At 32.7% G+C, this 23,617-nt stretch overlaps 2 protein-coding genes across 2 annotated transcripts; one reads left to right on the top strand and one right to left on the bottom strand.

Annotated features, from left to right (window-relative positions):
• The first annotated feature begins 480 nt into the window (after positions 1-480).
• LOC129915453 (G-protein-signaling modulator 2) lies at positions 481-3,085 on the top strand. Its single transcript, XM_055994997.1, has 2 exons — positions 481-618; positions 677-3,085. Exon 2 carries the CDS (start codon positions 797-799, stop codon positions 2,717-2,719), a length of 1,923 nt encoding a protein of 640 aa, XP_055850972.1. The 5' UTR covers positions 481-618; positions 677-796; the 3' UTR covers positions 2,720-3,085.
• A 4,002-nt stretch (positions 3,086-7,087) lies between these two features.
• LOC129914776 (uncharacterized) lies at positions 7,088-22,725 on the bottom strand. The gene is made up of 7 exons (XM_055994162.1): positions 22,561-22,725; positions 11,091-12,163; positions 10,809-11,037; positions 10,541-10,747; positions 8,948-10,393; positions 8,694-8,882; positions 7,088-8,636 (listed from the first exon to the last, which is right to left on the bottom strand). Exons 1-7 carry the CDS (start codon positions 22,652-22,654, stop codon positions 7,348-7,350), a joined length of 4,527 nt encoding a protein of 1,508 aa, XP_055850137.1. The 5' UTR covers positions 22,655-22,725; the 3' UTR covers positions 7,088-7,347.
• Between the last annotated feature and the right edge of the window lie 892 nt (positions 22,726-23,617).

The raw sequence follows: 23,617 nt of genomic DNA, 5'->3' as shown, positions 1-23,617 counted from the left end.
AATTGGAGATATTTCACTCATTTGTCACTTACTTTTGACTGTCCTGTGCATTTTTCTTGACTCCAAGAAAGATTGACTGTTTTTTCAATTCTAATTCATTTATTTCTTGCTTAAAAAATTATTTTCTGTTGATTTTTCTTGATTTTAAAATTAATTTTGAATTTTTTGATTTTGACTTTGACAGAATACTCGATGATATTTTTTCGTTAGCATTTTTGTTGTCGACTTCGGAGGCTTGAAAATTTTTCGTTTCGCATCAGCAGCGTTCAAGGCTTTAAAGCAAAAACTAAACAAATTTAATTTCGTTAAAAAAATGTTGTATGAAAAATTTCGTTTCGCTTCAGCTGCGTACTAGTCTTTAAACACCTATCCATTATGTATCCCCCTTTAAATTTTCTTATAAGAAAAAAATTTTCAAAATCCCCCATATAACATCCCTGTTTCCCATGCACCATATTTATTTTTCATAAATGATTCATTTTATAATAAATATTGACAGCCAAAGCATCTTCCATTATAACGGCCATGACGTTTTTACTTTCATTTGCTTAATTTATATACTTTTTTTTTAATAAAATTTGTTTGGAAAAAAAAACGCCTTTAATTATCACAAAAAAAGTAAGTACATTTTTAATTTTACTTTAAAATCCACCAATTCATAAAATTGCATTTGTAGAAATCAATTAAAACGAACAAAAATTATTCTTAGAAAAATAATTCCCCACAAACAAAAGAATAATAATAAATTCGTCATCACACACAAAAAACAGCAAACTCTGCTGCTGCTGCTGCTGCAATGGCCTCATTATCGGCTAGCGCTGAAAATATTTCCTGCGACCCCCAACAAACAACAAACGATGCCTCGTCAATGTGTCTCGAACTCGCTCTCGAAGGCGAACGTTTGTGCAAAGCTGGCGATTGCCGAGCTGGGGTCGCATTCTTCTTGGCAGCCGTCCAAGCTGGTACCGACGACTTGCGCACGTTAAGTGCCATCTACAGTCAATTGGGTAATGCTTATTTCTACTTGGGTGACTATTCCAAAGCCATGCAATATCACAAACTCGATTTGACCCTTGCCCGTTCTATGAACGACAAACTGGGCGAGGCCAAATCATCGGGAAATCTGGGAAATACTCTCAAAGTCATGGGTCGCTTTGATGAAGCAGTTATCTGCTGCGATCGTCATCTCACATTGGCACGCCAATTGGGTGATAGGTTGTCGGAGGGAAGAGCTCTCTATAATCTGGGAAATGTCTACCATGCCAAAGGCAAACACATGGGCCAACGAAATCCCGGGGACTTCTCTGACGAAGTCAAAGAAGCTCTCACAAAAGCGGTAGAATTCTACCAAGAAAACTTGAAATTGATGTACGAATTGGGTGATCGTGGGGCACAGGGAAGAGCTTGTGGCAATCTGGGTAATACATACTATCTCCTGGGTGACTTCCAAGCTGCAATCGAACATCACCAAGAAAGACTGCGAATCGCTAGAGAATTCGGCGATAAAGCAGCTGAACGAAGGGCAAACAGCAATCTGGGTAACTCGCACATATTCTTGGGGCAATTCGAAGAGGCTGCGGAGCATTACAAGCGAACTTTGTCGCTAGCCATTGAATTGGGGGAACGGGAAGTAGAGGCACAATCGTGCTATAGCCTTGGCAACACTTATACACTCCTCAGGGAGTTCCCCACAGCCATTGAGTACCATCACAGGCATTTGGCAATTGCCCAGGAGCTGGGAGACAGAGTGGGCGAGGCTAGAGCTTGTTGGAGTCTGGGCAATGCCCAATCAGCTATTGGCAATCATGAAAAAGCTCTGCATTTTGCAGAATCTCACTTTAGTTTGGCCAAAGAACTCAACGACCCTGTGGGAGAGTCGACAGCGAAAGTAAATATTGCTGATTTGCGGAAATTGCTTGGTCTTCCGCGATTGAGTGATGACGATGATCATGTACTCGTTTCGGATGCTGAAAACTCGACAGATTCTGAGAATACCCAAGTTAATGGCAACTCTCGGATGATTCGAGTGCGACGACAGAGCATGGAACAGTTGGATCTAATTAAGATAACTCCCGATGGGAAGAGAGTTGGACAAACTGGCGCTGCTGTTGGTCAGCAAGTCGCCGCCGATGGACAAAAGAAGAAACCAAACGAAGATGATTTCTTTGAGATGCTCTCCCGTTCGCAGTCCAAACGAATGGACGACCAAAGATGCTCGATTAAAATTACCAAAAAGGAACAAATGCAAATGCAATCACGCAAACCATTGACCCAGCAGAATTCATTAACTTCAACCTCCTCCAATTTGCCAAAGGAACAACACGAAGCTGCTTTGAAAGCCTCAGGAAGCACTGCAGATATTGTAGGCTCTCAGACAGCAGCTTCCTCACAGCCAGATGATGCTTTTCTGGATATGCTTATGCGTTGTCAAGGTTCTCGCATTGAAGAGCAACGATCTGAATTGCCAATTGCAACAATCACAATGGACACTGAGACGAACGACCAACAACAACATCGTCAAAGGCGTCCTGGAGGAGCTTCGGGGGCAACTGTTCCCGATGAGGATTTCTTCTCGTTGATAATGAAAGTGCAAAGTGGACGGATGGAAGACCAAAGAGCCGCTATTTCATTTACACCTAGCAACCGCCTTCAAAGCAATGGTGGCAGTCAGACTTCCAATAATAATTCACAACAGGGACCTTCCAAGCCAGCAAAGTAAAATGTATTAGAAAAAAAAACAACATTTTTATTCTTTTAATAATTATTATTCTAATAGATTATTATTATACAAATATCATAGATTTAGTTAAAGAGAACAAAAAATAAAAGAGAATACATATTTTAAGCAAGTTGAGATGCTCCTGAAAAAAAAATAACCTGAAACTGTCCATAAAAAATGCAATTTAGTATCAAAAAAATACAAAAAAAAAAAAAAACAAATAAAAATGAAACAAGCAACTTGACTTGCAATTATTAAAAAAAATCTTATTTTCAAATAAAATAAATAATTAATATACCTTTTGCTAACAACTGAGATTTGTTAGCTTTTTATTAGAAAAAAAAAAGAGGATTGTGCATTTAGCATGAGAATGATTTTATAAAAAAAAAAAAAAAACTTTAGCTAAATAAAAAAATTTAAAAAAAAATTAAAAAAAAAAAAAAAAAAATAAAAAATAAAATAGAATACTGTCACTGTCTAATGTACTGTGTTGTCGTAAACTCTTCTATTATAATAATTCTCCCCCTTTTAAACAACACACAACACAAGAAAAAAAAAGTAATACGAATTTTTAAAAAAAGAATGTTCGCCTTTTAAAACAAAAACGTAATGATTTACATATATTTTTTATTGTATTTTCTAAGATATTATAAAATAAACATAGTCTATCTTCTGAAATTATTATTGTACTAACAAAAAAAAAAAAAGAAAACTAAACAAGGAATGCAAATTTAAGAAATAAAGTTATTATTGCTCATTGATATTTATCAGAAGATACAAGTTGTTTTTTTTTTTTTTGTATAGCATGGTCAGAGGAAATTCAATTTAAAAATTTGTGAAATTGTTTGGTATACTGTGACGCAAATCCCGGCAGTAAATATTTTATATCGATACCTTCCCGTAAGAATGCATTAAGCGACATTTCTGAAATTGTTCAGGAACACGCAAAAAACAACATTATTCTAGTGGGTAAATGTATGGGTTGCACAGTTTTATTTTCTCTAGTTTCATTTGCATACATGATAGAACAACTAAAATGGTACCAAAACTCGGCGCTTAACTCATAGGATATTTCCACATCAAAAAGTCATTTTCGAAAAAATGACGCTTAATACATTCTTACGGGAAGGCAGATATGTACATAGATATAATAAATCCTATCGAATTTCTTATTGCAAACCGTTAAAATTAAATTGTTGCCTTTTCCATAAGGTAGCTTTTGAAAGACTTTTGGAAAAAATTGAAAAAAAATTGAAGTAACTTTGTAAATCCAAATACTCATGTGTGAATTTATGAAATTTTAAATTTCACTTCAAATCACTCTTCCCAGACCGAAATCTAAGGGCTAGCAGTTTTTCAGGTTCTTAAAACTTTTCAAAAAACAATAAAAAAAAGTTGAGAAGCTATTGGTTCTACTCTTGGCTACTTGAGAAAACGCAGTTAAAAGAAGTTAAAATGGAAAAAAAATAATTGCCAGCTGCATTAGGAGATAACATGTACTCGTACCTATTACAACGCTAGGGAGCTAGGGATAATTACGTTAGGGAGCAATTTTATTGGAAGGAATAATCCGACCAACTTGTTTTACTGGCGCAACTAAAATTTCGTTCAGAAAAAAATGTCGTTGATTCAAAAATTTTTCCAATTTTTTTTTCTTGATTCGATTGTGTGGATATAATTTTTTGTTAAATGCTAAATAGTGTACAACCAAATTTGACTGCTGTGAAAGTAAAATGCAAGACTTGATCGGACATACGGACTCTTATAAAAAATCGTTTTTGTAAAACGATTATGCTATAAATTACTTCGTTCTCATTCAAATGCGTTTCATTCAGTGATAATTGTTAGTCCTTACGATATTCGTTTTCCTTTAACTTGCTTAGAATACTTTACCAAACACCGTAGCCAATTTTATTTTATTTATTTTTATTTTCACTGATTGGAATGAACATACAAATATAATAACATAGGTACTCACTGAGTATTCTTAAATATTAAAACGAAGAAGAAAATTTCGTATTATTATTATAAAAGCAACACAACATAATAAAAATATGTTCATTGCATTTGACAAAAAAAAATTTTAATTTAAAAAAAAAATGTTTTTTTTTTAAATCAAATTTTGGAATTTTTATTTTAAGTTTTGATTAGTTATTGCTACAAAATTGCATTGCAATTTCATTTTCCTATTGTTTTTCAAAAAAAAAATATTTACATACATACATATAAAAATTAATTTTTTATTTTCGGAAAACGACTAACTACCTACATATTTTGAATTTTTTTTCTTAAATTAAATTAAATATCTTGCCATATTATTAGGCACAAGCAAAAAAAATACAATTTTTCATGTTGCTGAATTTTTTAAAGTTTTTGTCGATATATCTTAAATTTTTTTTGTCTCATATACTTACAATTATCATGTAGATACGGATTCGTGATTTGTGTACGCAGTGTTTACGCCATTTCCGGTCAAAAGACCAAAAGAATATGTTTTTCTACTATTTTAATTCATAAACCTATGCTAAAACGTAGTCTACCTTTAGAGTATTATTTAAGCTTGTTTATCTTTTAAAAAATCAGCACTTTACTACTTCTAAAAACGCAAATTCAGTTCTGAAAGGGTACAAAAATTAAATAACATGGAACAATTACCTATGATTAAAAAAGTCGGATTTCTTAAGAAAAATATTTTTATTTCCGTTATTTATGGAATATTCTCAACAATATTATACCATTTTTAACAGAGAATTGAACACACCAACTTTTGAGGTAACTTGCCGAAATGTCGTAGTGCATTTTTTTTACACTACGTTTCATTGAATTAGGATCATGTAAAATTTGTGTTTACATAGTTGGGCAAAAAAAGTGAAATTTGCTTTAAAACTGATGCAGCTGAGTTTAAATATTTGAATGCACTTGTTAGCAGGGTTATTTAAGGTTCCGTATCAAAAGAAAAAATTGAGAAAACTTAAGATTTGTAGTCAAGGCACATGAAAGACCGTCACAGGGTGACCATTTTTTCGATTTTTTTTTTCGAATGCTCATAACTCCCAAAATATATGGCTGCGATTTTTAAAAATTTTTTTTTCTGAAAACAGCCACCACCTAACCTATCAACTGTTTTCGTTTTGACGTTTACTTTCGAGACACACTGTATGTATAAAAAATCTTACAAAATTTACCAACTTGAACTCTAAAACAAAGTCGTGCAACTTACATATGTTTTTATTATACGGCTTAATCTCTTACGAAAAAGTCCGATAGGTTCAAAATCGTACGATGTACGATATCTGGACGTTACATAGCTACATATTTTTTAATCAAAATTGTTGGGACCGTTTTGTTTTTAAGTTAAGAGGAAATCGTTTCAAGGGTTTGATCTGCAGGCCTTCAAGTAATATATAAAGTTAATTTATAGTGAAAATTAATAAATAAGAGTGTTTAATTTTTAAACCAGTAAAATCTGTTAATATGGATGATAGACAAACAGGCCGCAATTCTTTCGCTTTCCCCTACTTATTCGTTAGGTTTAAAATAAATACATATATAATTGTTGTTTAACTTAAACTGTGTTTTATCCAATGCAATTCAAATGGGATGAACTTGAGTTTTTCTTAAAAGCAACTTAAACAGTCTCCCAGTTTATTTTAAGTTTTCCCAAAATTTAATTTTACATACACATACAAACATTATTTTGTTTTTAAATAAAGAGGCAGTAACAAGTGCCCTGAAAAAGTTAAAAATCTCAAGAACAATTAAAAAACAATAAAAAAAGTTAATTTATTTTACTTGAAAATTATTGCCTTCATTTTGTTCTTGCAACAATTAAAGTTTTTACATCAATTTTAAATCTTTCAAATTGATAGGTCACGATGGTGTATGAGTAACCTTTTTGTTGGAACAAATTTTTTTCTTTTTCTTAACGGTGACTTTTTTAAGCAGTTCTTTGAACATTTAAAATATGTAGGGTTCAGCCTAAATGTTACATTCTCGTAAAAGGTGATGTTCGTTGTGATTTTTTATAAGGAGCAAATCCTCGTAAATTAAGGCTGAATTTTTAACTTACATAAGTAAAACTTATGTCTTTAATCCCCTTTTAGTAAAACAAACTTTGAAGTTTGACTTTATTTCCTACCCCATTTTGTAGGTATATTAAATTTAAACTTTGTTCGGAAAACTATCTCTTTTTCCATGTCCAAATGGACTAATAAGTCCGTGACTACAAAACAAAGTCAAAAGAAATAAAATCGAAAAAAATTATTATTTTTATTTACAATAATTAATTAACAATGAAAACAAAAAAAAAAAAAAAAACAATATACAGCTTATGTTAATTATTCATTAAATCCTAACTAACAGAGCCGAAGAATTATTAATAACCTCCAATTATTATTTTTTATAAAAAAAAATATGAATTAAAATGAATTTTATACAAAGCGAATTTATTTTTTTTTAATTCACCCAACAACAAATTCATGTTGAATGAAGATTTCCCGATACATAAATTATTTATTATTAAAGTATGAAATTAATTTTTACTTTTTTTTGGAAAATTATCTAGAAATACTATACATTTATCATGTGCCAAAGGAGGCCTGTATTTAATTGTGTGGCAGTCATGAAACTTATTTGGTATTTTTGCTATCCTCAACGTTAAGCACAAAAATTGGCGATCCAAAGTCAATCTTTCTATCACTGTTCAGATTGTCTGTTTGAATTGAGTAATTGCCTTGTCGGTACTTATCGTGTCGGCCACGTTTCAACATCACATAAACCACAAACAAGCTCACCAAGAAAGCCGACGAAGTGGCCAATATAAAGACCGCCACTTGAATTGTACTCTCTGGTGAGGTGAAAGTTTGTGCAATTGGAATTTGATGATTACGATGAACGAATTTTGATAATGTTATATCTGGAATATAGTGTCCTCTGCCCAGGAATAATTTCTGATTTTGAATGGCATCTTCGATTAGATAGGCTTTGTCGATTTTTTCAGAATCATGCAATTCAAAACTAACGATGGCAGTGCCATCTAGATTCTCTTGAACACGCAAATTAATTGAGTCACCAATGTATTGGTGTAGTTCCAATTTAACAATATCATAGAAATTCTTCACAGATGATGAGGAAATGTTGTGAAGGAATATCTCAATGGCAACTGAATCGATGGGTGTGAAGACACATTTGCGTGTTCCTCTTTGGAATGTTGAAGTTGAAGGAATTTGATTGCCAGCTGCATCAACACACCAACATTTATTTTTGTTGCATTGAGTTGGAAGAAATGCACCTTTGTCATCGCAACTTACTGGGAATGAAGCAGTTTTTGCTATTCCATAACAGCGGGTGGTGTCACTTAGTTTTGGCATATTTTCTACCGAAAGCTGTGAATCCATAATTGAATTAACTGATTCATAGACATTATCCACTCCCGATGCTAATGGGCTAGAACGTGCCATTGCTTCAATGGGAAATGTAGTTTCACCCAAATCTTCATCTTCATCCTCATCAATGTCTTCATTTTCGACAATATCTTCAGTCACTAACATGGTCATTCGTTCGATAAGATGTTCCATCAGTGGGTCATTCATTTCAGTGTAAGATTGTCTACGGGCTTGTCGACTATTGCAAATCGGTTCCAGGTCTCGTGTGAGGGTTCCCTTCAGAGGAGCTCCTTTTTTATCAGCACACCAACACACACCATATCCTGAAGACGTAGTTAAACTCTTTGGATCAGCAAATGAATTGGTTCCTTGAATATAAACTGGGGGCTCTTCGGATAGTTGATTACCCAGACATTGAACGGGACTCCAATGACCGGTCACAGGATCACATCTTGGCTCAAACCAGACAGCCTGTCTGGCTCGTTTAGCGGCCAAGTTATTCTTCAACTTCAGTCTTTCACATGGAGTTAGAACTAAAATAGATTCATTTAAATAAAAGCTTTTTAAAAAAAATGTATTGCTTAACAAACCTGGACACACTGATACACAAGCCTGTTCGTTGCGGAATATGTTCTTCGTCTGGCAAGTGGGCTTGCTCATGTCCACCAAGATTGGAACGCACTTATTGACCTTTGGACTAAACCTATAGTAGGTCACATTGCTTACACTTTTATCAGTAGCCTTGCAAGTGTTATCAATAGATTCAAAGCACACATCTCCTGAAAAATAAAAAAAAAAGTTTAGGTCCAAAAAACCTGCCTTGTGGTACACCGATTAAACTTACGAGTCTTGGCACAACATACACCCCTATGGGACACCGGATTTAGTTGGCAAGTGTGTGTGGTAGGACAGACATCATTTTCATTATGTGGACCACAACTTAGCTCAACGTTGTTTTGTTTTAGCGGACTTCCTTCCGGACAAACCGAATCACGCAAAGGTACACATATTGGCATTTTCGGACATGGTCGATCAATACACTCTACATTGATAAGCTCACAAGCTTCATTTGATGAACATGTGATTTCTTCACATAAATCTCGACATTCGCATGTAGAACACCCATTCTCATCAACTTTATGGCCATATTCACAAGCAGGACACTCAACTGCAGGACATTTAAATGCAGAATTGGGTTTGCAAACCGGAGTAGCATTTTTCACCCGAGTTCCACCTATTTCCTGCCCATTGGTGTCCACACACCAACAGATATTCTCAGGTCCACATTGAATCTCTTTCCATTTGCCAGTTTGCTCATCACACATTGCCACATGCATTTGTTTGGCAGGAATACCGATTTCAGAGAATTGATGCATTTGTATGGCATGCAAATGTTGGCAAGCTGTTTTCATTTGTGGTTCGACACATTGAGTTCCACAACCGTTCGAACAACAACGTCTTGATCCATCACATTGGGAATCTGTTCGACATTCGTAAGAGCAATAATTGCCATCAACTTGACCATTGGAACCTGGTGGTACTAAGAATGGACATTGACCAGGTTTCCGTGGCAAACAAGCCGGAACCGGGGGACAATATTCATCGTCACATGAAACATCAATAATTCGACATTCTTTGTCGTCACCGCAAGAAATACCGTTACATGGATCACGGCAGTGACACGAAGGACACCTTGTGGTTGGTTCCAAGTCGAATCCATAATCACATCCCATGCGACAAGTCAACTCAAGACAGTCAATAGATTCCCTCAAATTAATACAATACTCATCGGTAACATTTGGACCTCTGGAGTCGGGTATTTCCGTACCAAAATTGTCTACACACCAGCACTCTTCGATATCAATTGGTACCAAATCTTCACTGGTTTTGGCGTTTGATCGAGTTGAAGAACTCTTACGAGTGTTTGCCTTGAAAAGTTGTGGAAATAGATCGTTCTCATCTGAAGACTCAATAAGCTTAGCACTTCTTCCACTCACTGCTGCTGGAGAAGCTACTTGAATGTTCAATAAACTATCATCAACTCGATAGAGTTTCAAGCTTTCTACAACTTCACGTTTTGACCTGGCATGCACTAGCATTCTCATTTTTCGAATTGTGTTCTCTTCCAAAATCTTTCGGTGTTCAGCACGGGTAACCATCACTTTGCGAAGAGTACACTGACGTTCTCGGAAGTTACCTTCGCTAGTGCAAACTGGAGGTGGAATTGCTAATTGCATACCTTTTTCGGTTCCTTCCATGCGTTTGGAAAAGTCTCGGAGATACTCGCACACTTGAGGAGAAAGAAATGAAGAAAAATATCACTGAAAAGCTTGAGGAGAAAACCCTACTTAAAATGTTGCTTTTATAAAGCTTTATAGAAGCAAAAGTAGCACCTGTAAGGCTTTAAAGAAGTAAATTATTTGGAATAAATGCTTACTTGTCTGTTGTCTTGGTTCAGCTTCCAAATCAAGTTCTATTGATTGCTTGGGTACTTCAGGACAGCAAACACGTTGGTTTTGGCCATGAAGCTTGGTACATTTGTATTCTGCGGGACACACTATCTGATTGGTTAAGGAACGAGTTTCCGAAACTAAAGGCTCATCATCGTAGAAGAGGGTTGGGCCTAGGGCACGGGACTGACGCTCTGAAATAAGATTGTATCAACATCGGACTTATGTGTAATATAGAAGATTCGAAGTAAATACCTTCATTACAATAAAGAACTTCCCCAGTTACGTTATCTTGCAATGGGCTATCCACTTCACAGGGATTGGAGTATACCAAATCGGGCTTACAAACTGGCCAAGATGAGCACAAGGCCGATCCTGACACACATAGAGGATCTGTGGCAACTTCACAGTGAGAACCGCCAGAGCATTTAAAGCCCTCACATGGCTCCGAGCATTCACAAGTTGGACATCCGTTATGATCGTTCTGTAACGAAAGTTCCATCTTAACAAACTAAAACGGACAACTCAAAAACTCACCTTAAATCCATACTCGCAAACCGCTGCACAAATATTATAATCACAATCGTTTGAACTGAAACTTCGTCCAAATGATCGGCTTATAAGGTTTTCCCAGCCATCACAATTGACTTTTGTAGCAGCACCCATAGTTCCTTTTAGTTTGTTACCAGTTCTTGGATCAACGCACCAGCAAACCAAGCCATTTCGTGAGCATTGTTTGGGTGAAAACATACCTCCGGGTCCATTGCAATCAGGTACATATCCTCGACCTTCGCGTTCATTAACCGTCAATAAGTCCGATAGAACCTTAAGTTGATGGCAATTGGTTATGTTCACAGGTTGTTGGCAACTCATTTTGCAGCCTTTAGTGTGACAGCATTTCTCCATTTGTTTACACTCCAAATCATGTGTGCAAGGAGTTCCACACATGTAACCAGTTTTTTCAGTGTAAGGTGAGGAATCATCAGCTGGACATGTACCAGGTTTTTTGAGTTGCAATGACTGACTTGGACAACAAACTCCATAATCATTGCCCGATTCAACCATGCATTGATACATTGGAGGACAGTCAGGTTTTCCGGGTTCAAGACCGCACAGAAAAGGCCTCACACTATCATCAATCGATAAAGGTAATCCAGCTGGACAATAGTTCTCAATTGAGCGACCTTTCTTACACGTCGGTATCGGTGGACATGGTTCATTTTTACATTTGACTTCTTGAATTTGGCACACCTCTCCATTGGGGCATTCTAAGCCATCACAAGGATTTCGACACCGACAAACAGAACATCCACTTCTGGCATCACGATCGAATCCGGATTCGCAGAACATACGACAATTTGAGATTGAACAGCTTTCTGGTTCAACACACTGCACAGATTGGCGGGTTTGATTGCGAGTGCCGGGAATTTCAAAACCATATTCATCGACACACCAGCAGTTTTTGCCAAGTTCTTCATTGGCACATTGGATGGGTTCGAATTCTCCTAATTTAGTACAACGTGGTATACGGACTGACTTGTTGAGGGGATTTAAAGCTCTGGCACGTCGAGTTTCTGCCTTCTGAAGGTGTTGGCATGATGTTAATTCTTCTGGAATGATTAAATAGAATAATAGTTAGTTAAAAATAAAAAAAAATAGATAAGTAAAAAAGACACAGGATTACGATCATACGTTAACTTTTTTAATATTGCTGTTTCTATTTAATCAGTAGAAAATTATATTGACACATAGCCACCATATACGTTAAAAAACGTATGCCGTGATTCGGCCCCTGTCTTTCCAAACATTTTAAAAATTAGTGATGTTTTTGATATTTCATTCTTTTTATCTCAATTAAATTTTTAGGAAACATATGTAGGTAACTCATACATTAAGCCCTATTACGGGATAATCGTCAGGTGTTTACCACTGTCACGTACCAGAAAACTCTGCCATAAAAATAAGGAATCTGCATTTTAGAATATCCCTCTTAACCTTAGAGGAAATGTCACGTACAGAGAATGTAAACCAAAAAATTGTATGACCTCCTAAAATTCAATATTCCATATTATGTATGTACAATGTACGAGTATATATGTATATTAAATAACATGTTTTTACTAACATACATACTTCTTCCTGTTTTTGGATTCCTATCCAACTATGGCTGTTATACATATAAACTCTAATAAAAAAAAATCGCTTATGGCTTAGGTTTTTCTGACATGCATAAAACGGATTTTTTTTTAAAGAAATCGGTCCTGGAATAACGAAATAATGCCATATTTGATTTAACTACCTAAATTTAACAATGCATAGTTGAATCATTTATTTGCAAAACATGATAAGTCCACTTTTTTTTCAAAATTCGTTTTTTTGACTAAATTTGTACTCCAGGGATAACCACGTCTGTCTTTAAAATATGAAGTATCTACTCCATCTATATCCGATTTTACAGCTACGCGAAATATTTTTTTAGCATTAAAAACAGAATAAGTCCCGGACTTATCATCTTTTGAAAATAAACAACAGCTTCTTTTTGTGTAAATGGTTTATTAGATTAATGGCTGAAAATCTTAAGTTAAAAGCTACTTTAAAGTTAAATAAGCAATCTGGACATTGTATTTTATTCTCAAATACAATTGTTTGATAGACTGGGGCTAAAAGCAAAATTGCATATCCATTTAAAAACTAATTTCACATCCGTTTATTTTCAAAGTATGATAAGTCCAAAAGCGTTTTTATTTTTTATCTTTTGAGCTATCGCTTCAAAAATTAAAAACGAAACGGTATTTTGTAGTTAGGCAAGAGTTCTACAGAATATATTTTTTATAAATTTTTCACGCATATCAAAAGAAAATAGAACGTTTTTTTCTTCTCCTGAAAAATTTAAAATCATGGACTTATCATGTTTTGCAAATAAATGATTCAGTTATTAAAATTGATAATATTTCTAGACGCATACAGTTTTTTTTTTTTAGAGATTATCACCATTTCGGGACACGTTCATTTAGTATTATATATTGGAACATATCTATATAACATATCTATATAACATATCGCGACTTGCTGAGCAAAGTCTAAAGTTCAGCTTGCATGTCTGTCAGCATAAGTGTCATACTGAAATTATATTAATTTGTGCTACTTGTGCTATTTGAAATTTTTTGAACTTCCAGTATGGGCATTATTATGGGCATTTTCAACAAGTTTTAGCATTTTAAGAAACATATTTTCTGCTCTAAATCCTAGTTGCATTGAATAAATGTACAACAAAGTGGTTCAATCTTGGAGTCAAAAAAGCTGGAAGACTTTCAAAGGCTATATAAAAAAAAATTGAATGGATATAAATTTTTTGGGCTAAAATTTTAGGAAATATCATTACCTACGCAACTTTTTCACATAATTTTGACTTACAAATTTTACTTGCTCTTTAGGGCAAGTATTGGTTTCGTGTCGAAAAAAAATTTGAGGTTTTAATCAAAACCAACATTAGGTTGATGGAGAATTCCAAAAAAGTGGGTCTCGCAATTCCGTTCGTGCGTCTGTGCGTCTGTGCTCTAACGATTTTGATAAAACTTTGCAAACGTAATATTTAAAGCAAATGCAATAAAACTGCATTTTTATTTTTTCGAAAAAAAGTCAAATACAAAAATTTTTTTTTTCATTTTACAAAATTTTTCCTTAAATGTCGGCTCTTCCCCGATATCAATTTTTTTTATTCAAATAGAGCCAGCTCCTTAAATCTACAAGTAAACTAACATAAAAAAGTGCTTTGAACTGCAAGAGCAAGTACGTGCGACCCCAGTCGTGCATTTTATTTTTTTTTAACATCTCCATTTTGAAATGGTTTGAATCTTATCTTACAGTTAGAAAATAACGTGCTCAAATCAACAATGTTCTTACAGATTCTGTGAATGTATCTTCTGGTGCTCCGCAAGATAGCCATTTAGGACCACTATTGTTTCTTATTTTCATTATCGATATTCCTGATCTGTATTATAACAAATAAATAGTAAAATGTATAAATAAATCAATAATTGCACTTGTTTAATCTTTAATGTACACTGACGACAATAAACTTTATATCAGAATCGAGTCTAAATGTCAGTGTATGTATTTTTATCGAAGTCAATTTCCAATATTGTTTTCATTTAGCCAGAATTATTGAAAAAAATAAGATCTGGGGGTTATATTCAATATTCAATTAACCTTTTCCAATCACATTCTGTATTGTTTCTGAAAGCTAGCTCAATTGTTGGTTTTATTTACATGCATTGTATGAAACCCTATGTATAAAACTCATTTTATGAGAATTGAAAGGATTCAAAAGAGTTTCACCAGAATGGCTATGAAAACTATTCATTGGAATATTGATATGCCTTCTTATAGTTCGAGGTGTTTGTTGTTGGGAATTCAATCTATTACTCAGTTTGTAACTTAAGCAGAGATTTATTTAAGAAAAATATTATTTTTTTTTATTCTCTAGTGGGTAGAATTTATTTATTATAATTATCATTATTTTTTATAGTCTATTAAGAGATTTATAAATCTGCTTGACAAAATAAATAAATAAAAAACAAGGAAAAATTTCAATATAACATTTAAAAAAAATGCATATCGTTTATTTGCTCTATGGTACAATGTCTAAAAATTGTCAGTAAACTGCTCAACAAATTAATTGCTTATTATTATTAGATTTATTGCAATGCCGTGAAAGGTAGATGAGGTTTTTAATTAAATAAACAATATCAAAGTTTCAAAGATCAAAAGTTGTTAAAATAGCATAAGTTCAATCAAGAAGTTAAATATCTACCTATAATAAAAAAAAATAAAAAAACATTATAATGCTTTGCAATTCATTTAATAGTTAGGTATAGCGAATGCATTTTTTCAAGGTAAGAAATCTCTTTAGGGCAATTCCATTAACGCGGGTGCAACATCTATACTCATTCGAAGTTTATTAACAAATAAATACATAAATATTTTAATCAAACCATTACTTGAAAGGGTAGGTACATTTAAAATTGTTATTTATTTATTTAGCTATAAAATTTGGAAATTTTGAGCCTGTGTTACCAGCCATGATATTTGCAGTTCGTACCGACTCTTTTGCATTAAAGCCCTCCCAAGCGCAATAAAATAAATGTTTCTGTTAAATTTGGCCTCATTTTTGCTTGTTTTTATTAAAAACAGTTATTTAACTTATTATTATTACAAAAAAGTAACAAATATTGAAATTTAGAAATTATGCCGAAGATCGTCTATATAGCGGAATGGCCCTTCTTTAATAACTTAATTTAACTATGAGAAAAATATTACTTCAAGCTTAGATCTTAAGCATATACCCAAAATTTTAGAAGAGTCTAAAATCTTCAAGGTATTTTAACAAGCTTGATGAATAAATAACAATCACACAATTCCATCAAGGTTAAAGTAAATAATTTGTTTTTCAATGAAGCGACTCTCTTAAGACCTCTTGTAATGAAACAAAGGTTTGCAAGCCGTTCAAAACAAATCATATGAATGAATTTAAATAAAACGTTACCTTCATAAGCGAGCTATCCAACTGTAAAATATAAAAGTAAACAAAATAAACATTAGGAAATCATTTTCATTTATAGATTTATTGCTTCAATTCAATTATCCATAAGAGTGGCTTAATAAATGCAGTTGAATTGTATAGAAGCACAATTAAAATTCGCATGTTAAAAATTTCACAATGCTGCAAATTGCTGCAAGAAATAAAAAAATAGTAACTGTATGGCTATTTAAAGTAGTTTTTTCTTCAATTGCCAGGTTTTTTTTTAATCGGTCTTTAATTTGAAAGAAACAATCAAAAGCTCTACAAAAAAAAAACTACCTATGTTAATAAAATATAGACAAACGCAATTTTATATAATTATACCTGTATTTGTATTCTATGACGTAGATAAAGACAACAATTTAAGAAGGGAAGAAGACATAAAAAAAAATAATAAAAACAATAAAAACACACTGAAACTAGTTATGCAAGTTTTGTGCTCAGCTCTTTTGTTTTGGATTTTCTCTTCTTCATTTTTACAATAAAAACAAAAACTGAAAATTTCCCTTATAAAAGCCACTCCCATGGTAGGTACCTATATTTTGCTATGACCGACTGACACAGTGAAGTACACATACTCGTTGCACTCTATGGCAACGGAAATATGTGTATATAGACCATATTATAATTGTGTAGTAATTTTTTTTTTCTTAAAAGGGAAATAAAAACAAATGCTTGTGGTTTAAAGAAAATGTTGTTGAGGAAGTTCTAGCTTGATGTGATTTTCCTATTAGCAAAAAGATGATAATTATGTTTTGTGTGTTTGTAAAAAAGTTTATGACCTGGGAGATTTCTTTTGGTCTATAGGTCTTGAATTGTGTGTTGATGGGTGCGAAGACGCGAAAATCGTGCACAGTTTTTATAAGTTATTCCGAGTTGGCAATTTAATTGAAATTGTATTTATTGTATGGTTATGGGGGAGATGGCATCACTGCGTGAATAAACTTAGGAGATATAATAATGGACAAATAACGGAAAATACTGCATAGTAAAATGAACTATTGGATCTCACGTACTTGGCTTTTATTACGTTCGATAAATACATATAACATATTTTTACTTGTGATATAGGTACTATAGGGCAAGTTTAGGATTCGTAAAAAAATCGAACTCGAGATAACAATTTTACATGACATTACGATGATGGAGAATGCCAAAAAAGTGGGTCCGGCAATTCTGTCTGTCTGTCTGTCTGTCTGTCTGTCTGTCTGTCTGTCTGTCTGTCTGTCTGTCTGTCTGTCTGTCTGTCTGTCTGTCTGTCTGTCTGTCTGTCTGTCTGTCTGTCTGTCTGTCTGTCTGTCTGTCTGTCTGTCTGTCTGTCTGTCTGTCTGTCTGTCTGTCTGTCTGTCTGTCTGTCTGTCTGTCTGTCTGTCTGTCTGTCTGTCTGTCTGTCTGTCTGTCTGTCTGTCTGTCTGTCTGTCTGTCTGTCTGTCTGTCTGTCTGTCTGTCTGTCTGCCTGTCTGTCTGTCTGTCTGTCTGTCTGTCTGTCTGTCTGTCTGTCTGTCTGTCTGTCTGTCTGTCTGTCTGTCTGTCTGTCTGTCTGTCTGTCTGTCTGTCTGTCTGTCTGTCTGTCTGTCTGTCTGTCTGTCTGTCTGTCTGTCTGTCTGTCTGTCTGTCTGTCTGTCTGTCTGTCTGTCTGTCTGTCTGTCTGTCTGTCTGTCTGTCTGTCTGTCTGTCTGTCTGTCTGTCTGTCTGTCTGTCTGTCTGTCTGTCTGTCTGTCTGTCTGTCTGTCTGTCTGTCTGTCTGTCTGTCTGTCTGTCTGTCTGTCTGTCTGTCTGTCTGTCTGTCTGTCTGTCTGTCTGTCTGTCTGTCTGTCTGTCTGTCTGTCTGTCTGTCTGTCTGTCTGTCTGTCTGTCTGTCTGTCTGTCTGTCTGTCTGTCTGTCTGTCTGTCTGTCTGTCTGTCTGTCTGTCTGTCTGTCTGTCTGTCTGTCTGTCTGTCTGTCTGTCTGTCTGTCTGTCTGTCTGTCTGTCTGTCTGTCTGTCTGTCTGTCTGTCTGTCTGTCTGTCTGTCTGTCTGTCTGTCTGTCTGTCTGTCTGTCTGTCTGTCTGTCTGTCTGTCTGTCTGTCTGTCTGTCTGTCTGTCTGTCTATCTGTCTGTCTGTCTGTCTGTCTGTCTGTCTGTCTGTCTGTCTGTCTGTCTGTCTGTCTGTCTATCTGTCTGTCTGTCTGTCTGTCTCTATCTGGAGCTGCAGCCTAAACGAGTGAAGTGATTTTCTTCAAACTTGGTAGTTAGCAGTTTTTGGTGATTCCCTAGAGGGAAAATTGAAATTTTTTTTTTATGACCAAAACTAACGGTACTTGCCATATAACGGAAATAGAAAAGTTAATTTTTTTCAAAAACGGCTCTAACGATTTTGATTTAAATTTTTGTGTGTAGTACTAAACATAAGAGCCAACTTTTAAAATAAAAAAAATATTTTTTGTACCGTTATTAATGGTACCTGTCATAGAACGGTTTTTTTCGTTTCTGAATATCTCGTACAACATTAACCCGATTTAAATGAAAATTTTTATACAAACGTGTGTAAGTAAAGATAATATTAAGAATTTAGAAAATTTTCAAAAAACTAATTTTTGGATTTTTAAAAAATATTTCAAAATTTTTTTTTGAAAAATCAATTTTTTGAAAACGGATCAATGAAAAATTTTGAAATTTAGTTTTTATGTGTAAATTAATTATTTCTTCAAAATGGCATACCAACTTTTTTTTTGAAAAATGTTAAAAAATTTTTATACATAAAAAATTATTTTTTTAAAAAACGGCTCCTACAATTTTCGTAAATTTTTTTCTAAAAATACCTTTTTATACAAGAAATAAAATGGCATATTTGTTTTTTTTTTAAGATGATTTAAAACGGAGTTTAATTAATTATAAAAACAGATTTAATTTTTTTATACTACTTATGAAATTTCTTCAAAATATCAAATTTTAAATTTCTTGAATAAAAAGCTTTAACATTATAGTTACTTTAAGCATAAGAGGAAGTACGTGCGACCCCAGTCGTGCAATTTATTTTTAAATAATATAAATATTAAACATTTAATATAAATATGTATATTTGAATGAAACTATTTAAAAATGTTAGTACACACACTTATTATCGGATTGTAATGCAATCAGGTAATCCGTATGAAAACATTTCGCAAGTCAAAGTCAAATACTCGTAGTCATAAACAAAAACGGTTTATATGGACGTTTACGTTTATAGAATTGGTGAATAATAAACAAATTAAAATGTTTGGTTTTTCAACTAGGAAATTTGGTTTGATGTTTAATTAATTCTGATTTGAAATTAAGAAGAGAATGGGCACGTTCAGGAAATATTAGGGACTAGCAGCGTCATTTTCTGAACGAAAATTAGTTTGGATATGTCATTTTCACATTTAGGGATAATTTTCTTTCCTAACTTTCTAGTTAGCTTTCTAATAAAATTACTTAAATTGTAAGAATTTTTTTGACATTTGACCAATCAGAGACCGAGATTTCACCTAAATATTTAGTCCCTAAAGTTTCTGAACCTGCCCAATTCCTCTTCTGAGAAGCCTTTCTATCTGTTAGAGTTCACAGTGTGTTCACCTTCACACTGTAATTTTAACCCTCTGTCGGCACACGGGTGCGAATTTGGCAGGACAAAAATAAAAAAAATTACGATTTTTCAAAAAAGTAGTCACAAAAAAGTCTCTTTATAAGGGTGAACATATTTTTTCTCGGAATTGTGAATACAATATTCGAATTCCTCGGAATATTCTACATCAATTTCATACTTGATTCTCTATAAAATATTGTGACCGAAAAAAGTTCTAGCGACATGAAAAAGTATAAACCAATTTCGCACCCGTGTGCCTATCACGTCACAAAAAAGAGGTGTGCCTGCAGAGGGTTAATAAACTTTAACTACAAAAATAAATTTTTAATTCGTACTCATTTTTGACTAAAGCACATTTTTTAGAGATTTTACCTGGTGCAGGTTTTCCCAAATTTCATAAAATCTATAAGTTTTCTGTCAAACTTGTCAACAACATTTTTGTTCATTATTTATAAAACACTATGTTTATTACACATTTATCGAAGAAAATCGGCCTCAAAGTCAAAAATTATCATGGGTAAGAAAAAAATAATTCCATTTAAAAATTAATATCTGAGCAATAAGTAAAAAATAATAACATTTTTTAAATGCAGGTACAAAGAATAGCATTTCTTCTAAAAATCAAGACATTAATGAAGTTTTTATCATAAGTATTAAAGAAGTTATTAACATTAACATGAATAAAGGCATACCAAAGTAAGCGTTTTCTTAAATCATCGCTAAAGGGTATCAACTTTGCAGATATAGACTTACTGTAGAACAATTTTTTTCTTAGAATATACCCAAAAATCATCCCTCAAAATCTTCTTACAGGGTGTCCCGGGATGAGATTCCCGGGATACCCTGTATTTAAAGTCAATTTTGGATGGATAAATTTCATTGTTCTATACGATTGCAACTCCTAACTGGGGACTTCAAAACTTGTAAATCTCTAAATTCAAAATTTCAAAATTAAAAGCTTTTCCAAAAATATCAATCATTTTTTGCTTTCAATCACACGGCACACCCAAAACCCGCAATGGAATAGCAGGCAGGTGGTTTTGAAATTCTTAAAGCGGGAAAAAATTGAGGTTCTTGGTTTAGATAAGATCATAAAAATAAGAAATTGTAAGAAAAAAAAATTGTTTGGTACAGTATTAAGAGGGAGATCGAACATGCTTTGAGTTGGTTCCTGTTAAAAACGGTGTAGGACCAAAAACTTGCTAGAGAACTTCCGTGTCAAAAGGGCAGTAAAAAGAGTATCGGAAAGATTTAAACAGGTTTTGAAAGAAGAAAAACAGTTCTTATTGAAACCCTTACGACTTTTGTTTGAACAATTTTCCTTACACAACAAAATTACGTCCAAAATAGTAAAAAAAACGTTTTTAATACATTTTTTAATGTTAATAATTCAAAAACAGCAGCTGATAACTTTTTCTGACTTCGAAATCGATTTCAGCACACCGAAAACCTTCAGTATATTTTTGTAAACTATTATAATTATTGGATTTATCAATTATTTTACAGAATTTTTAAGTGTTTATTTCAGTTTATATAAATATTTTGACTGACAAAGTATGACTAGGTACAGAAAATAGAAAAAATATTTATTCAACATTCCTAAAAAATATTTCGCAATTATCACTTAATTATCAATGACATTTTAACATTTAAAAACAAAAATGAAATAAAAAAATATACTACGTGATATGAATCAGCCAACGTGATATGAAATTAAAAAAAATTTAATTTGAAGTTTTTATTGTTCCATCAAAATATTATTAGTTACTTTTTATAAAGCAAACAAATTGCAACAGGTTGTTAAGTTAAAAAAATAAAAGAAATCATCTTTTATATTGAATGTGTTTTTGTTATTTTCTTGAAGTGAGTGAAATTTTTTTTTTTCAGTTTATGATGTATTTTTTTATTTTTGGATTAATTTTGTTACATATTTTATTTAATTTTTTTCTAAACCTTTCCTAATTTATTTAATCTTTATTTAGATCCGTTTTAATTAGCATTAAGATTAAATTTATAGCAAAAATAATTTATTTTATCTGAGTATATTTATCTCAGATTTTTTAATAATTCCTAAGAAATGATCTTCTTTGCCCATTTTTTGAATAAATTTTTGTGTTTTGCAATACAAGTTTCTTAATATGCGAATATTTGATGTGAAATGTGATAATAATAAATAAATCAACAAAATTTTGTGAACAACAAATGAAAGAGAAAAGTTTGTGAATCATGACTTAAAATTATTTCATAAAAAAAAGTAAAAATAAAATAATCAATTTTTGCCCTGGGCATTGGTCTAAAGAAATTCTCTGGTTACGCCGGTATAAACTTTCTCCCAGAAAAAAAGTCCGGAAATAGCATTTAATTTATACCCATCAGGGATAGACGCTTTTACAGGTCACGCGTCATGGTTTGAACACGCTTTTATTTAATTTATTCATTTATGCCTTGTTATGGTATTGAGCAAGTCTGGCATAACAAGAACAAAAGCAGTTGAGTCACTAAATGACACAATCTTTAACTTTTTGGGACTATACTTGTATACCTAAAGAATTATTTTAGAATGAAAAATTGATAAAGATATATCGACATTGTTTGGTAAGAAACCAGTTGGCTGTAAATATTAGTGTGTACTCAAGACGTCATGATGAGAATGCTTTTGGGCTGCGTTTGATGTATAGGTTAGTAAAAATGTACCTACTCTTAAAAAAATTACATATGCAACTAGGTTCCCCTTTTATTTACAAATAATGAAACAAGCCTGACAAAAAACCAAGTAAAAAGTCTTAACTTTATGAAAGCTGAAATTAATTAAAAATTAAATTAAATTACTAACTTACCTTGTTTTTTGGCACTGATTGTATTTAATGTTGTCACAATTATGAAAACATATATTATGTGGTATTTGTTGTTCCAAATATATTGACTACGCATTTTGGTGCATTTGTTTAGTTGATGTCCAAAGGTCTCGATTCTTCCAAAAATAAGTTAAGAAAATAACTTAATTTTCCTAGAAAATTAAATGAAAATATAGTATTTGCATAATTATAAATCTTATATCTAATGTTTTGTTTATACAGTAAAATTTAGATAGATATCTTTGAACAAATAATTGAACTTAAAAGCTTTTGCATACAAAATTAATTATAAAAACGATGTTTCCAGAAATCTAATTCCACCAAACGTTAACTTATTAACCAGTATTTTCAATGTTTTTGTAATTGTTTAAACAGTAAACTAATCTCAAAAAAGTAAATTTTATTGTTTCTATTGATTGGTCAGTGAAAGAAGTTAAACACTAATTGATGTTCAACTATAAATAAAGAATTACGTATACACCACCGTGAACTTTAGTTAATAAGTTGCTTTCTTGATAAGATCAATCCTAAAAATCTAATATTACTGCAGTATCAATCAATGGATTTTATGGCATAATATGAGGATGACAAAAATATTAAGACAAATTCAATAAATTTTATTTTAAGTCAAAATTTTTTTTTTTTTTCAATTGGCCTTATCATTTAAAGACTTTTTTATTTGAATTGAAAAAAATTACAAAAGTAGAGTCATTATGGTTAGTTAAAAAAGTTTATATCCTACGTTCAATAGCATCTATCAAAGTAGCGAAAAAAAATATTAATTTGAAGAAATCCTGAATTTACTACTTTCTTCAACAGAATTTTTCACCTCCTGCAAGTTTGAAATCATTTTCATCAACGAAAATCATTTTTGCTATATGTTCCATCGACTTCCATTAAAAATAGTGTTTGTATTGTACACAAGTTCCCTGGATTAAAGTTATACTTTTTATTAAGACTTTGTTCGTAAAGGTATGTTCAACAGAAACAAAATTAACTATTTTAAGAGCTAGATGGTGCTAAGACCAATAGTTAATCA

The sequence above is a fragment of the Episyrphus balteatus genome, chromosome 3 (genome assembly GCF_945859705.1).
Source record: "Episyrphus balteatus chromosome 3, idEpiBalt1.1, whole genome shotgun sequence".
In the NCBI taxonomy this organism is placed as follows: Eukaryota; Metazoa; Arthropoda; class Insecta; order Diptera; family Syrphidae; genus Episyrphus; species Episyrphus balteatus.
Note: the sequence above shows the minus strand (reverse complement) of the source record. Positions and strands in the feature narration are given on the sequence as shown.